The sequence below is a fragment of the Sprattus sprattus genome (genome assembly GCF_963457725.1).
Source record: "Sprattus sprattus genome assembly, chromosome: 18".
Classification (NCBI taxonomy): Eukaryota; Metazoa; Chordata; class Actinopteri; order Clupeiformes; family Clupeidae; genus Sprattus; species Sprattus sprattus.
The window spans coordinates 5,095,828-5,112,354 of record NC_137916.1 but is presented as its reverse complement, the minus strand read 5'-3'; the positions used below and the strand labels follow the sequence as shown (position 1 = coordinate 5,112,354).

Below are 16,527 nucleotides of genomic sequence, written 5' to 3'. Positions count from 1 at the left end.
AAATGAGGAAGCCGTTATTAACTCATGTGCCCTTCACACTGGCTGTCAAATGTGTAACCTTGACAGTGTTTTGGGTGACGACAGCCGCTGGCAGTTTTGTCAAAAACTTGACAGCTTTTGAATGTTTTATTGAGCTGGCACAATTGTTCAGTGTTACTGAAGGCTGTTGGAAAGATGAAACAAGAGAGAGGGTTTGATTGCTAGCTCTTTATTAAGGTATGCCCATGCTTTGATATGTGCAGCTCATGTTTTTGAAGACGGCTGGCATGCATGGGATGTTCTTAATCAGAGCCCGTTCCTTTATAGTTGAGTGTGTGTGTGTGTGTGTGTGTGTGTGTGTGTGTGTGTGTGTGTGTGTGTGTGTGTGTGTGTGTGTGTGTGTGTGTGTGTGTGTGTTTGTGTGTGTGTGTGTGTGAGAGAGTGGAGAACTCTACCTGAGTATACAGTGATTGCAGTCAAGGCCGATTGAGATGCCACGTAAAGAGCCAATGGCCACTTAATTTCAGCTGACGTGGCAGAGTCTGCAAAGAACTGAGAGAATTGATTTTGAGCCTGGCCAATACAATAAGTATTGTTCTTAATGAGTCAGCCCGGCACCATCCACCCTGGGTGAGGTCTCTCAGTAACGTGTTCAAACTACTGCAGAAACAATGGGTGGAGAGGGGGGGGGATCAATCACTCAGAGCAAAAAAAAAAAAGAGTTTTTGCTTTGTTTATTGTGCAAATGTTGCTAGAGCATCCATAAAGAGAAGAACTAGATGTCTTTGATCAGTCTGAATACCTAGCTTGTCACTGATGAGTGCGCTCCACGCAGGAGAAGGAGGCTGTTTGTTTTGAAGTCCCCCTCCTCAGATATCATCCTTGTGTCCTCCATGCAGTGTTCAGATCCAAATGAGGGTGTGTGCTGCGCCCCAGGGTATTGCCAGATGCTATATTCTTCGCACTGATTGGAAAAGAACAAAAACAAACACTTCTGCAGCCCTCTCTTCTGCTGTTCCTCTCCCATCTGCCCAATGTTCTCCTCTCTTTCTCTTTCCCCCACTCTTTCCCCCCTCCCTCCCTCCCTTCTCTCTTTCTCTTTCCCTTCACAGGCATATGTGCTGTATTAGTACATGTCATGGAGTTGTTTAATCACAAGCCCCCACCTCTCTTTCTCTATTGCTGTGCTTGGCTGTGCAGATTGCTGCTGTTATGTCCAAACCTGTTATTCGTGTGATACATACTGTGCAGTATACCTGCTCTCCCGCCTTCTCTCTCTCTAGTTCTCTATCCCTCAGTCTCCTTCTCCCTCTTTTTCTCTTTCTCCTTTGTTCCTGATTGACAAACCCACATACAGTACATACTGTGAATATGCTGTAAATGGATTATGAAGGAGACCAGCGATGAGTTGTCTGAGGTGAGTTGCTCTGTGCTGCTGTTGTGGGACTATTTTTCCTCTCTCTTATGTGTCCCCCTTTGGTCTCACTGGCTACCTGTGAGATGCCGATCCTGTAGACTAATGGCAGTGTGTTCTGTGCACTAGGTGGAGTTTTGAACAGTCCTTTTGTCCTGGTTGATCGATCTGATTGATGAGTGAAGTGGTACTTATTCACAAGTGTTTAATGGCTTTTAAAAGAACATGCGTTTAGCTCCAAGCTTTAGGAGGAGATCTTTAGAGGACAGATATTCTTGTCAGTTTCAGAGTTTAAGGCATACCTAAAGCCCTGATGTCAGCAGGTAGGCAAGTCGATATTACCATGAGTGTAAATTCAGTGTGACAAATATTATTATAGGTCTCTCTCAAGGGTTCATGCACCTCAGTTTCATTACCCTTTAACCTACAGCTACGGTCTCTTAGTTTAGGCTTTCTGGTATTAAGTAGTCTTTATTAACTGCTCTTACATGCCATTGGCTGCTGCTCTAGCTATCATGAGCTCTGCCTCTGTCATTCTTATCCCCCCAAAGAGTAGTGAAGTAGTCTGCCATTCCCTACACATGTTTTTAATTCGACAACATTTTAGCCTTTCAGAACTATTCTGCCAAGCCACTTCATTCTGTTTTGATGGTTTAATGTAGATGATTTTGGTTTGGTCACAAGTTGTTTTTCAGCTCTCAGTCTCTAAAGGGCTGTCCCAGAGTGGCAATGTTGGGGTATGGCTGTGTGAAGGGTCCATTAGCGATTTCTGTTTCATTCTGAACCTTTGCTGCTATGATGCTTTTTTTCTGAAAGTGCAAAGATGATTCTGAACTCCTTGAATGTCATTACATGACAGTGTCGCCATGCAACCATGCTGGACTGAATTATCATAACTCTCCTGGGTTCCATTTTGATGCTGTGCTCCTTCTCTCTCCAAAATGCTGCCTGCCTCTGCTGCCTCATGTGCGGGTGCTGGTGGCACACTTAGGCACTCAACGTGATGTTCCAGATGGAGTTGGCTTCATGGGCTGGAGTGGTACTGGTGCATTAGAGTCAAGCCCAGTGCCAGTGCGCCATGACCCATTTGATATTTCCCACATGCCTGCCTGCCCATCTGCAGACCGCATTGCTCCCTATCAGCCATCGCCCTATTGTACCCATCTTACCTGGGTGCATTGCTTGAGTCCTTCAGTACAGTATGAGGTGGGCAGAAACAAAGTATCAAGGCATGAAATGCATACAGGTTGGCGTGTCTGTCTGTGTATCAGTTTTGAGATCAGGGGGGAGCATGATGAGTGAGGTGATGAGTTTAGACCATATTTATCAGACAGTGACTAAACGGATACCTAAAAATGTCAATATCTGAGCAATACAGATTGTCCGTTTTAAAGGTGCATTAAGGATTAATAGCTATTCGCTAAAGGTATGCTAGCAGCTAAAACTAACAAAATCTCTTGAAATGTGCTGACTTTGACATTATGACAAACTAATTACTCAACGACTGTCCTTACACAGTCAAACATCAATCATGTGCAACACAAGACTAAGCAAGACGGCAAATAAGCTACTTACTAGATCGGCAGAAGGTAATCAAAGTCAGGTCGGCGGGCATCGGCAGGCAAAACTACAGAAGGCAGTTATATGCCTATCGACCCTGCTATGCCATTGGCACGGACGCAATTCTCCATATTAAAAGTCATTGTAGCGCCCCAATTTTTTTTAAGCTGTTATTTTAAGGTTAAACTGCTTATCCTAACCCTAATCCTGAAGCATAATTGTTGCATATTGTGCCTTTAACAAGACATGATAGAAGTCAGAACGTTGAGAGCTTATGCAGGGCATGTATCTCAAAACTGGGGATCCTCTTATGCAATCAGAACCTGGACTTGTCTTATTTAATTCTGCAGCCATGATTGCTCTTCCAGGGGAGCCCTTCTCAGTGCCCACAGCCCATTAGAGAGCTCCCCCTATAGGTTTGGGTCTTAGCCCCGTGGAGATGCGGAGATGTGGTTCTTGGCAGTGGTGCTGTAAAGGGAAGTGCTTTGCTTCTAGTCACACGTGCCAGATGATTGGGCTCTGAGTCTCCAGGGATTCAGCCTGGTAGCGCTGTAACTGGGGGCTCCAAAGCAACACAGCACTAATGGAGCGATGTTAATGACCACCTCCAGTAAAGCTGACAAATTATATATAGATGTAACAGACTCTCATTATGTCTGTAAAACGCCAGCAGATTTTTTTTTTGTATACGCTCAAGTACTAAAGAGCAGATTTTTTCTCTTGTCTTGATAACAAAACAGTTGGATTTTCTAAAGTCTATTCAGTAAGCCATATTTGTGCCACTGATTTCATGTCTTTATGGGCTGTTGAGTAGAGGCTTCTTGGCATGTTTTTTGGTGCTTCTATGTCAAATTGATGTGCCAATTACCCCAACACATTGTCTTTGACCTTGGCCATGTCTCCATTGTGTCATCAGCCTTGAGGAGTCATTGCAATCTAATGTGAAGAGCTCAGATGTGTGTTGGGATCTGTAATCCTGCCTATGGCCTGTCATTTCAATCTAATGTGAAAAGCTCAGATGTGTGTTGGGATCTGTAGTCCTGCCTATGGCTAGTCATTTCAATCTAATGTGAAGAGCTCAGATGTGTGTTTGGATCTGTAGTCCTGCCTATGGCTAGTCATTTCAATCTAATGTGAAGAGCTCAGATGTGTGTTTGGATCTGTAGTCCTGCCTATGGCTAGTCATTTCAATCTAATGTGAAGAGCTCAGATGTGTGTTTGGATCTGTAGTCCTGCCTATGGCTAGTCATTTCAATCTAATGTGAAGAGCTCAGATGTGTGTTGGGATCTGTAGTCCTGCCTATGGCCAAGGAAGCAGACAGCCTTCTACAGCTCTCGTGGTCCTGATGATGCTCAACGACACTCATCAGCACAGGCAAATTAGTGTCCTCTTCAGTTCACTTGAAATCTGACCAGCCAGTGCCTTCACTGTCCTCGCAAAAATGTGCTGAATTTCTCCCCGCGGACAAACTCTATTTTTACGCAGCCTACTTCCGTTAACACTGAATCTCTTCGGTTTGTGACGCACCTCTAAAAAAGTTATCCGAAAAATGTTAACACATGGTGAAAGTCGAGGTGGTGGCGGTTAGGGGATATATGGCGTGTGATTTGAGATGACTAAAATCTGCATTTTTTTTTCTATGCTAAAAAATATCTCAGCAATTCAAGCAGCTGGATTAATTACAAAAATCAAATTTTCGCCCATCTTTGTAAAGGTCTTTGTATTGGGTGCATAAGTGTGAGGAGCATAAGTGTGTTCATGCCTGGGTACACTGTCCTCGTACGTGTCGATTAGGGTGGCAGTCCTGAGGTGCTCTGCGTGTGGGATGCTGCTGCTGCTGTGGCTGGTGGTAATGTGAGAGGACGCTGCAGTGGAACCTCAGGATGCTCTCTCTCTCTCAGGCTGCCTCCCTGTCAGCTGTCAGTCCTCCTCCCTCCTGAACATGAGGCGGCTGCTGGAGGAGCCTATGATAAGAGTGTCTGACGGACCTGCATGGTCCAGCTCACTGAGATCCAAAAAGGGAACCTTACCTTTTTTCTCTCTCCTATCTTCTCTCTCTCTGTTTCTCTCTCTCCCTCAAACCCTTCTTTTCTCATTCGTCCTCTTTATTTCCTCATTTGCCTCTGGCTTTTCCTCTCTTCTTCCCACAAACTCACTTCTTCACCTTACTTCCTTTCCTCCTGTCTTCCTCTCCCTCGCTCCCCCCTTATTCATCGCTCTCCTCGTTCTTCTTTCTCTCTTTCTGTCTCTCCCTCTGCCTCCTCCACTGAGGCAGCAGGCACCTCCCTCCTGGTAGGACTCAGGGAGGCATCCTCGTCTGTCAGGAGACCCGAGGCAGAGCTGAACTCAGGCAGCCGAGACTCCCACAGAATGGGGTGCCAACATGGACCCAAGCACTAAAGGCGACAACGTCAGCACTCTGACTAAGCGTGAAGTTCTTTTTCAGTTTTTTCCCCAGTCTCCTTTCTTCTTTCCTGGAGTGATGGTACTGAGGGTGTCTCTCTCCTGGTTCCTGAAGAGCCAGTAGCTTCCCCAGCCAGAGGCTATTCAAGAGGTTTTTTTGGACATTTGGGAATCCTTCACATCTGTCCTCTCTTTTCTCTCTTTTTCGGCTGAATTATCAATAATTCAAGTGCACATGGGGACTGAGGCTTTGGTAAACGGCGACAGAATATCCAGCACCTAGTTAAAGACTGAGCCTCCAGACAGACTCGGAGAGCCATGGGGAGAGACAGGAGATTCTCCAAACACTTTCGGTAAGGTGCACCATCAAGGCTGTTTTTTCTTCTCTTCTCTTTTACTCCTGCACCAGCTTCAGGGTTGTCTCGTCTCGGAAGGGGGGTGGGGGGTGGGGTTGGGGGAGTTACTTGCAGAGCCACACTGCCAGGTACGTGAGAGCCTAAAGTGCCCAAGCCAGAGCTGTTGCAGTGCTATTGTATTATATACAACTTGTATCAAATTTGCAGCATTGCCCAAATGTACAGTATAGCAATTTCTCTGCAGTTGATTTTACATGTTAAGTAGCCATGTTGATTATGCTTTCTTGAACATAAACAAAATTCTGACTGATGCTAAACATGGTTTTATATGTTACTTATTGTTACAAAATGCTAGGAACACTGTGCCTCTGTCTTTAATACAGCTGATTTGAGTTGAGGTGTGAAGGGACTGTTTCTTAGTTTAGTTTGGCATGCTTTATTGGGGTTGTTTTTAAAGCACAGAGAGAATCTATTTTCTGTTGTTTATAAAGGGAGAGAGTCCGTTGTCTCCCAGTGTGTGGGACTGATGATGAGTCTCTGGGCATCCTGTCATCACAGCTTTTGTTCGAGTCAGTAATTTCTCTTTACATAGCACTATGCTCTTTCTTCCCGTGGGAGTCCAGAGCAAGCTGTCACTCTCACTCTCACTCTCCAGCACTTCTGACATGCATGTCATTATACCCCTGTCACACACACCAGGCTCAAAACAGATATTTATAAACATGCATACGCACACACAAATTGTACACACATAAACACACACACACACACACCGGACACACACACACACACACACACACACACACACACACACACACACTCACTTCTGGCGTGTACTTCTGAAGTTTGTCTGAGAGTGCTGCTGGCTGTGCTTTCTGAAGCCCTTCTGCCCTGCTCTTCATCTTCCTCTTCCTCTTCTCTGTTCCGAACTGGGTCTAACTGATAATCCAGGCCTTTCCTTTCTAGAACGCTCACACTGCTGCCTTCCTCATTCATTCTCATCCTCTTCTCATCCTCCTCTCATCCTCTTCTCCTCTCTTCTCTGCTGCTTCTGCGTGCCCTTGTTCCATAAGCCCCCCCCGCCCCCCCCATGAGTAATTTTAGACTTCTTTTGACCTCCTTCTAATTGAGGCCATCTCAGCCTAAATGACAGTTAAATGTAAGAATCATTTGCATGTGTTTTGGCTCTTGTGAAAAGTAGGAGATGATTTGTAAGTGTTCCTCTGAAAGCACAGTTCAGAAAGTACATGTACATATTTTGGATGGACAGCATTTTAGCTCTTAGCGCTTCAGTCAAGAAACCAGCAGGGGTGTGAGTTCCTGCCGATGTGGTAAAGTCTCAATTTTCACATACTCTGACATCTACCCTCTTTCTGGGGAGTGGATTTGACTCTCAGTGGGAATAATAAACCTTTGATGGACGTGTTTACTGCAGACGTAAATAAGAGAGTAGAATAAGCAGAGGAGTCAGTTGAGCAGGTTAGTTAGCATCTGCCCCTCTGGATAACTATTACTCTCCCTCTGAATGTCTGTTACTCTGCCTCTGGATGTCTGTTACTCTGCCTCTGGATGTTTGTTACTCTGCCTCTGGATGTCTGTTAGTCTGCCCTCGAGATGTCTGTTAGTCTGCATCTGGATGTCTGTTACTCTCCCCCTGGATGTCTTTTACTCTGCCCTCTAGATGTCTGTTACTCTGCCTCTGGATGTCTGTTACTCTGCCTCTGGATGTCTGTTACTCTGCCCTCTAGATGTCTGTTACTCTCCCTCTGGATGTCTGTTACTCTGCGTCTGGATGTCTGTTACTCTGCCTCTGGATGTCTGTCTGTTACTCTCACTCTGCCCTCTGGATGTCTGTTACTCTCCCTCTGCCCTGGGCTCTGAGGCTAAGGCCTCCCCTAGGTGCTCCTCTCCCCCTGTCTCTCTCCCTCTCCATCTCCCTCGCTCTCTCTCCCTCTCTCCCCTCTCTCTCTCCCTCTCTCTCCCTCCCCCTCTCTCCCTCTCCATGTCCCTCTCTCCCCCTCTTTCTCTCCTCTCCCTCTCCATCTCTCTATCTCCCTCTCCCTCTCTCTCTCTCTTCCTCTCTGTCCCTCTCTCTCTGGCCTAAATAAGAGCCAGTTCTCTGTAGCTGGGCTGGGAATGTAGAGCAGGATTGAGCACACAGGCCGACCTTGAGGCCCGCTGAGCTCCTCGTGAGTAATGTGCAGAGCGATGGTGCAAGTGAGCCCTGGTGTCTGTTTTCACCACAGGAGCAATAGTGAGCACTCCACACACCTGTCAGGACTGGAGCAATAGTGAAAACTTCACACACCTGTCAGGACTAAAGGCTCGAGGCTGGAGCAATAGTGAGCGCTTCACACACCTGTCAGGACTGGTGGCAGTGTTGATGGCTGGAGCAATAGTGAGCACTTCACACACCTGTCAGGACTGGTGGCAGTGTTGATGGCTGGAGCAATAGTGAGCACTTCACACACCTGTCAGGACTGGTGGCAGTGTTGATGGCTGGAGCAATAGTGAGCACTTCACACACCTGTCAGGACTGGTGGCAGTGTTGATGGCTGGAGCAATAGTGAGCACTTCACACACCTGTCAGGACTGAGGATGCTACAGACTGATGATGGGGGTGGTGGTGGAAGATTATATATGACTGGTAACTGATGATGATTTGTGAAAGTTGATAATGATTATGACTGAATGGAGATACTTTGTGATTTTTTTAGTCATTTATAGAATCAGGGACTTCATATTTATATACATGTTCAGCAATCATATAGCTTTCTCTCTCTTTATTGTCTTGTATCCCATTGTATGTCTTGGTAAATAAATATAGTAAAGAAATTCATAAACACAATTGCCTACCTTTCATAGTGTGGAATTATTCCACTGTTACCATAGAGACAGGAGTTGAAGTAACTAATTTATATGTATATTTATATATATAAAAGTGGGCTATTTGTGAAGCTCCTGCTATTTGTGTCTGAACCCAGACCCCTCTCTCTTTACATGTAGAAATGTGTGTGTATATATGTGGGCGACTGGGGGAGCGCTGTTTGTGTGTCACAAACTAAAATGTCTCAATCGCTCAATAGTTTTTTTATTTAATTATTTTTATTTATTCTTTGTTTTATTTGATGCTGTGGTCTTTACAGCAAAGGAGAACAATGTGTTTGCCTTGAGCGCTGGCTGTGCAGACAGACACACTCAACAATAGACATCACTGTTTAAATGTGCAGACAGACACACTCAACAATAGACAACACTGTTTAAATGTGCAGACAAACACACTCAACAATAGACAACACTGTTTAAATGTGCAGACAAACACACTCAACAATAGACAACACTGTTTAAATGTGCAGACAAACACACTCAACAATAGACAACACTGTTTAAATGTTCAGACAAACACACTCTTCAATAGACAACACTGTTTAAATGTGCAGACAGACACACTCAACAATAGACATCACTGTTTAATTGTGCAGACAAACACACTCAACAATAGACAACACTGTTTAAATGTGCAGACAAACACACTCAACAATAGACAACACTGTTTAAATGTGCAGACAGACACACTCAACAATAGACAACACTGTTTAAATGTGCAGACAAACACACTCAACAATAGACAACACTGTTTAAATGTGCAGACAGACACACTCAACAATAGACAACACTGTTTAAATGTGCAGACAGACACACTCAACAATAGACAACACTGTTTAAATGTGCAGACAGACACACTCAACAATAGACAACACTGTTTAAATGTACAGACAAACACACTCAACAACACTGTTTAAATGCTGTATGTTGTATTAGCTTGTGTAAGAAGCTTAGCTCTGGTCTGAGATGATGTAATGCTCCTCAGTCATCACTAAGACCTAGTCAGATTGGGGTCATAGAGGTCATTTCTGAGCTGAAGGTTTTGTATGGAGAAAATAATGTCTACAAATTATTTGTAAATGCATGTACCATGATCCACAAATATTCAACAAATTCCAAATGTGTTTGTCCATCCACAAACACAGAAGTCCTGACTTGTGACTTCTAAGTTCTCATTTCAACGTACAACGTATGTGATTTGTACAAATTGATTTATGTTTGTAAGAAGTATATACTTTATAATTTGTAAATATACTGTACATCATACATTGCTTGTGCATTTGTCGTGAAATGTCATTTGTAAATCTGTATTTTTGCGTGTGAGGTGTTGAATCTGCATTTGTGGACACAGCATTCAACGCAGCATTCAACACACACATTCAACACACACATTCATCGCACACATTCATCACACACATTCAACACACACATTCATCACACGCATTCAACACGTGATTCAACACACGCATTCAACACACACATTCATCACACACATTCATCACACACATTCAACACACGCATTCAACACACGCATTCATCACACGCATTCATCACACGCATTCATCACACGCATTCAACACACGCATTCAACACACGCATTCAACACGTGATTCAACACACGCATTCAACACACGCATTCAACACATGCATTCAACACACGTATTCATCCCAGCTTCCACTGACGTCATTTTGAGACATTCTTTTCCCTTTTTTGTGATCCATACACAAATAGATCTTGATTTGCACAGATATGGATAAGGCACTGTACCCACCACAGAGCTGAGACCAGATCTGGACAGAAATCACTAAATGTATCTGATGAAGCCATGAAGATAATGGTGCTGCACTTATTTAACCGTTTAGCTCAGCTACCTGACAGAGAGTTAGCCGCAATATTATTGTATAGATAACAATATTTAGCCTATTACTTTGATGTAAAAAATCTAAAGCTTCACAACTTGGATGAGCTAATTCTCAAGGCATGATAGTTTTCCAGTTTTCCAGTACCTTCTATTTATTTGTTTCAGTTTTTCATTTCATTTCTCAGCCCCTCACAAATGCTTAAATCCCCTGGAATGACAAACATCTCATGAAACACTACTGGTTCCTATTCCTTGCACATTTGTGTGGATTTGTGTGTTGATGGCGACAAGAATGTCTCAAAATGATGTCAGTGGAAGCTGGGATGAATGTCTGTGTTGGATGATCCACAAATGCAGATTCAACACTTTGCACGCAGAATTTATAAATATAGATTAATTTGTACAAATCATAGTACATCTAGTCAAACGAGAATGTTTAAGTCGCATGTAAGGAGTTGTGTTGAGTTGTGCTGTGTTTGTGGATGGAAAACACATTTGTAAATCGTTGAACATTTGTTGATCATGGCACATGCATTTACAAACAATTTTGAGACATTATTCTGTCCATAGTTTTGCAGCTTTTCCTTTGCATTTGGCATGTTGCCTCCTCTTCCCACATACAGTATGTCCCCATGCTCCTGCCCGCTCTCAGGGGAAGGCTTCTCTGACTGCGCCCCAAATGGGGGGCTTCCCATGGCTGCTCAGCTCTGACGACCTCCACTATCAGATCATTCATTCAAGACCCTCCCCACCGCCCAGAAAGAGTTCAGTATCCCTGGGTCCTAGTGGGAGATGCCCTAGGTGCCCGTGTCTGTTCCACTTCACGCTGTTGGGCACTTGGCTGCAGATTGCTTGAGACTGACATGAGTGGTGAGTCACAGAGGCACTGAGTGGGCACTGGGCAGAAGTGTGAGGAACTAGTGATTGAATCTGGTAGCTCTCACTTCATCTCAAAGTCCTGTGCTCTTTTCCCTCTCCTGCAGTAGGCTCTGTCTCCCTTTCTCTCCCTCTCTCTCTCTCTCTCTCTTTCTCTCTCTCCTAAAAATGGACATCTCACAGCTGTCTGTTCTCAAGTCTCTGTTTTACCATGTTGTGTTAAGTACTGGAGTGCAAGATGTTCGAATTTACCTGACAGAGAGGTGTCTGTTAATGTGCAGGTAAAGCTGGACCCCCTCTCTACCTGGTACCCTGAGGTGCCTGGGGCATTACATCCCCTGTGATGCCACATGGAGGGTGTTCCTGCCTGGGGGGGTGACAGTGCTCATTTCTCTCATCACTGCGTGGAGTACAGCTGCATTTTGTGACTGTCAGTAAGCGTATGTCCCTGTTCATTTAGTGTCTGTCTCAGTAAGCGTATGTCCCTGTTCATTTTGTGACTGTCAGTAAGCGTTTGTCCCTGTTCATTTTATGACTGTCTTAGTAAGCGTATGTCCCTGTTCATTTTATGTCCCTGTTCATTTTGTGACTGTCAGTAAGCGTATGCCCCTGTTCATTTTGTGACTGTCTCAGTAAGCGTACGTCCCTGTTCACTGAGTGCTGGAGGAGAAAACACATCCCCCTAATGAGCATCTAGCTATTAGGATAAGACTGCTACCTCTCTCTCCGCCTGTATTTACCTGAACTCACTCTCTATCTCTCTCTCTTCGCCTCTGTAGTCTCTCCCACTGAACTTTTCTTCATTGTTTATGTTTTTTTCTTTACATCTCCCTAAACATTCCTAAAGGGGAGCTCTGAGAATAGTGAGAAAGCTCTCACCTGTGATTCACATCTGGAGAAAGATTTTTAATGATCCATCTCTAGCAGTGGGTGAGTGGGAAAAAGGCTTTACAGGATAAAGTGGATGGTGTTTCTTTCTCTCTCTCTCTCTCTCTCTTTCTATCTCTCTTTAACACACCCCTAGATTTTCTCACACATCTTCCCTCTTTTTTTCCCACTTCCTCCTCTTCTCCTCCTATCGCTCTCTCTCCCTCTTGCTCTCTCTCTCTCTTCCTCTCTCGAACACCCCCCTGTATTTTCTCTGAAGGATTTTTCTTCATATCACACATTTTCCCTCTTTTCTTCCACTTCTCTCTCTCTGCTCACCCCCAGCTAGTTCTTTCTTCCAGTATTTCTATCTGTTCATCACTTCACCTACTCTAACTATTTTAAAGGACTCTGCTGGTCACAGCACACTAGGACCTCAGCATTACCCCTCTCCCTACTCTCTGACCCTCTTTCCTCTCTTCATCCTTCTCTCCCCTTCCCCTACCTCTCTCTCTTTCTCTCTCTCTCTCTCTGTCTCTGTCTCTTCTGGCCATGTTCCTCAGGATCTTCATCCCCAAGAAGCACCGTCAGCGCTTCGATGAGGTGGTGTCTCAGAGCCTGATGTGCCGTCTGCGTGGCCGCAGCTTCAGCGAGCACCGCCACAACCGCCTGCGCCGGAGCCGGAGCGAGGACCACCCTGAGCGCCTGCTGGTGTCCACGCGCGCCAGCTCTGTGCCACGCACGGCCCATGACGAGGGCCTGCCCCCGGCCTCACGCGGCCTCCGCAAGACCACTTCACTCATCGCTGGACACGCCAGTGCCGCAGCCAACACCAACCGCAGGTCAGAATGCACAGCAGCCCATAGGGTACACCACGCCTCTGTAGTAATGGCTACATTCAGACCAGACCATCGCCAAATCTGTTTGGACAACATATTACTGTGTCATCTTACTTACCACACACCTAGTCAAGTGTAAAAATCACTCTAACATTGACTCTGTGACTCTGACCCCCACTTGAGTCACACAGCCATAACATGCATATAATGTGCATTCTCCTGATGCTTTTTTCACACTAACAAAATGCAGCAGTTTCTTCAACACATACAGTGGGGAAAATAAGTATTTGAACCCCTACCGATTTCGCAAGTTTGGCCACTTGCAAAGAAATGTGTGATCTAGAATTGTATTGGTAGGTGTATTTGAACAGTGAGAAACAGAATATCAACAAAAAAAATCAGAAAACTGCATTTTATAACATTTATGACTTTATTTGCATTTGATGCAAAAAATAAGTATTTGAACCCCCAAGCAAACAGCAAGAATTTTGGCTCACAATGACCAGTTATGTGCACACAGATTAGTCCTCATTAAGTCTAACAAGGTGCACCTGATCTCAACTGATGACGTTTATAAAAGAAACCTGTCCAAAGAATCATACTTCACACCTTCAACTTCACCACCATGGGCAAGACCAAAGGGTTGTCCAAGGACGTCAGAGATAAGATTGTAGACCTGCACAAGGCTGGAATGGGCTCCAAAACCATTGGCCAGCAGCTTGGTGAGAAGCAGACAACTATTGGTGCGATTATTCGTAAATGGAAGCAACACCAAGCTAATGTTAATCGCTCTAGGTCTGGGGCTCCATGCAATATATCCCCTCGTGCGGTATCAGTGATCATTCGAAAGGTGCAGAATAACCCCAGAACTATATAGGGGGAGCTTGTGAATGATCTCAAGGCAGCTGGGACCACAGTCACCAAGAAAACCATTGGCAACACACCACGCCGTAATTTTTTGAAGTACTGCAGCACTCACAAGGTCCCCCTGCTCAAGGAAGCGCATGTACAGGGCCATCTGAAGTTTGCCATTGCACACTTGAATGATTCTAAGGAGGATTGGGAGACAGAATGTGGTCAGATGATACCAAAAACAAGCTCTTTGGCATCAACTCGACTTGCCGTGTTTGACAGGGGGGGAATGCTGAATATGACCCCAAGAGTAAATCATACCCACCATCAAGTATGGAGGTGGAAACATTAGGCTTTGGGGGTGTTTCTCTGCCAAGGGTACAGGACGACTCCACCGCATCAAGGGGACTATGGTATGGACTACGTGGAATATTGGGCTTGAACCTCATTCCCTCATTCCCTCCCATTGAAAACGCAACCTTAAAGATTTGAAGAGGATCTGCAAAGAGGAGTGGACCAAAATCCCTCCTGAGATGTGTGTAAACCTGGTGACCAACTACAAGAAACGTCTGACGTCTGTGCTTGCCAACAAGGGTAATTCCACCAAGTACTAAGTCATTTTTGTCAGTCAGTTTTGCTAGGGGTTCAAATACTTATTTTTTGCATCAAATGCAAATAAAGTCATAAATGTTATAAAATGCATTTTTCTGGATTTTTTTGTTGATATTCTGTTTCTCACTGTTAATATACACCTACCATTACAATTATAGATCACATATTTCTTTGCAAGTGGCCAAACTTGTGAAATCGCAAATACTTATTTTACCCAAATATTCTTATTTACATATGTCAGTTTGCTTTATTGTACTGTTACTAATTATATACATATCTCACTTTGGTAATCAGGATCCCACTATTGCTCACAAATTTGAAGTGAATAGGTTTCATTTTCCTAGTTATGTTTTTTTTTAACTGCCTGCGGTCTGATGTTTACTGCTTACTTATGAGAGTTTTGCAAGTGAGTGATTTTTTTCACTCGTGTTATTTCTTTACTTGTAATTCTCTTCTTACCTCTTTTGTAGTCTGTTCCCTTCATAAGCTATTCCATTAAATCTGCTTTGATTTTTTTTATATCTTTTCCCTCCCTCCCAAGAGCTTGTTTATCAAATAAAAGGGAATAGGCTGATTTTTCTTCAGCTTCTTGTTTTAGTACTCAGCACTGCAGCACTGCAGCAGGTAGGAGAGGGGAGTAATGGAGGTGTGTGTGTGTAGGAGAAGGGAGTAAAGGAGTGGAATTTCATGCCAGGAGGTAATTGTGCAGAAAACTGCTACAGCGCTGATTGTAGCCTGATTGCTCACCCGTTGGTCACCTGTCAGCACAAGAGTGAGACTAAGAAGGAAACACTTCAGCTCAATTATGAACTCAGTAGGCCACACTTTAGCACAATTATGTCTTTTCTTCTGCCATCAAATTGATCTGGGTTTAGTTCCAATACCTGTGACCTGCAAAACAGTGGAACATTTGTGGCAAATAGCTCTATATTTGTGAAGATGATAGGGTTATGTTGGGTAGAGTGATGTCTGCCATTTTGTGCTCTTAACATAAGTGTAAATGGTTAGAGCTTCTTCTGGTGGATCCATAGATGTGAGGTTTAACTGCAATTCTAAAACTGATTGTTCAAATCCTTGATTGTGATTGGCTAAAAGCCGTTGTAAAATCAAGCATAACCTTACAATTTGTCCTCATAACATTCTATGATAACATTCCATATTAATCCGCAGCGACTGGCAAGGCAAGGCAATTTTATTCATATAGCGCATTTAATACACATGTGGAGCAACATCATCTGGGACACTGAAGCTTCAAAATCAGGATACCCCTGTCGCTGCTCCAGCAAAGAGGAGCCGTTTGAAAACTGTTTGAACAATTGCACTATTAATGGCGATATACAAATTAATGTGAATATAAAAGCACCAATTTTTTGTCGGTAGTGCAAGTGTTCCATCTGGCTGTTGCGTTGCTTCAAGGGTTGCGTCTTGGCAACGATTTATTTAGGAACTATTTTTTGTAGTGGCGGAAGAATGACGGTTTATTATTAAACTATTGTTTCTTAAATTGAATTGATAAATGTTAGAGTTAAATTGATAAATGTTAGAGTTCAGGAGATTTGATGTTAGAGTTCAATTGATAAATGTAAGAGTTCAGTAGCTTCGCGTCGTGCCTAACAACTCCCCTTACCTGTTCTAAAATCAGCGCAAACCACGGCCTCTTGGGGCTTATTGCTTAATTAGACTCTACTGAACTCTAACATTTATCTTAGGTTACAATCAATGTGTTGCCTTCTATGGTAGATTAGAGGAAGGATGACATGCCGCGGCCGCTATGGGAGAATACAATACAAACATGCCGGCGGCGGCAGCTATGGGGTATAGAGGGTTAAAATAGATCTTTCAAGGTGTCACGCTCCGTTTAGTTGCGGATGTTTGGGTGACCCATGCTCTAGTGGGAGAGCCCTGGACTCTTCAGGGCTCGAGGGATCCTTCCATCCCTTGACTCTTTAACACTCTTTTTTATTTCCACCCCCTTCCCTTCTTTTTATGTGCGTGCTCCCTCAGGACTGTGCGAGTGTAC

At 44.1% G+C, this 16,527-nt stretch overlaps 1 protein-coding gene across 1 annotated transcript in view; it reads left to right on the top strand.

Annotated features, from left to right (window-relative positions):
• grid2ipa (glutamate receptor, ionotropic, delta 2 (Grid2) interacting protein, a) overlaps window positions 1-16,527 on the top strand; it is a gene marked incomplete at both ends in the record, with an annotated part of 40,479 nt that overhangs the window by 6,697 nt on the left and 17,255 nt on the right. Inside the window, 2 exons of the mRNA XM_080857104.1 lie at window positions 12,768-13,046; window positions 16,512-16,527. The exon at window positions 16,512-16,527 is cut by the window's right edge and continues 70 nt beyond it. Coding sequence (XP_080713230.1) covers window positions 12,768-13,046; window positions 16,512-16,527 — 295 coding nt within the window. The remainder of the gene's footprint in view (window positions 1-12,767; window positions 13,047-16,511) is intronic.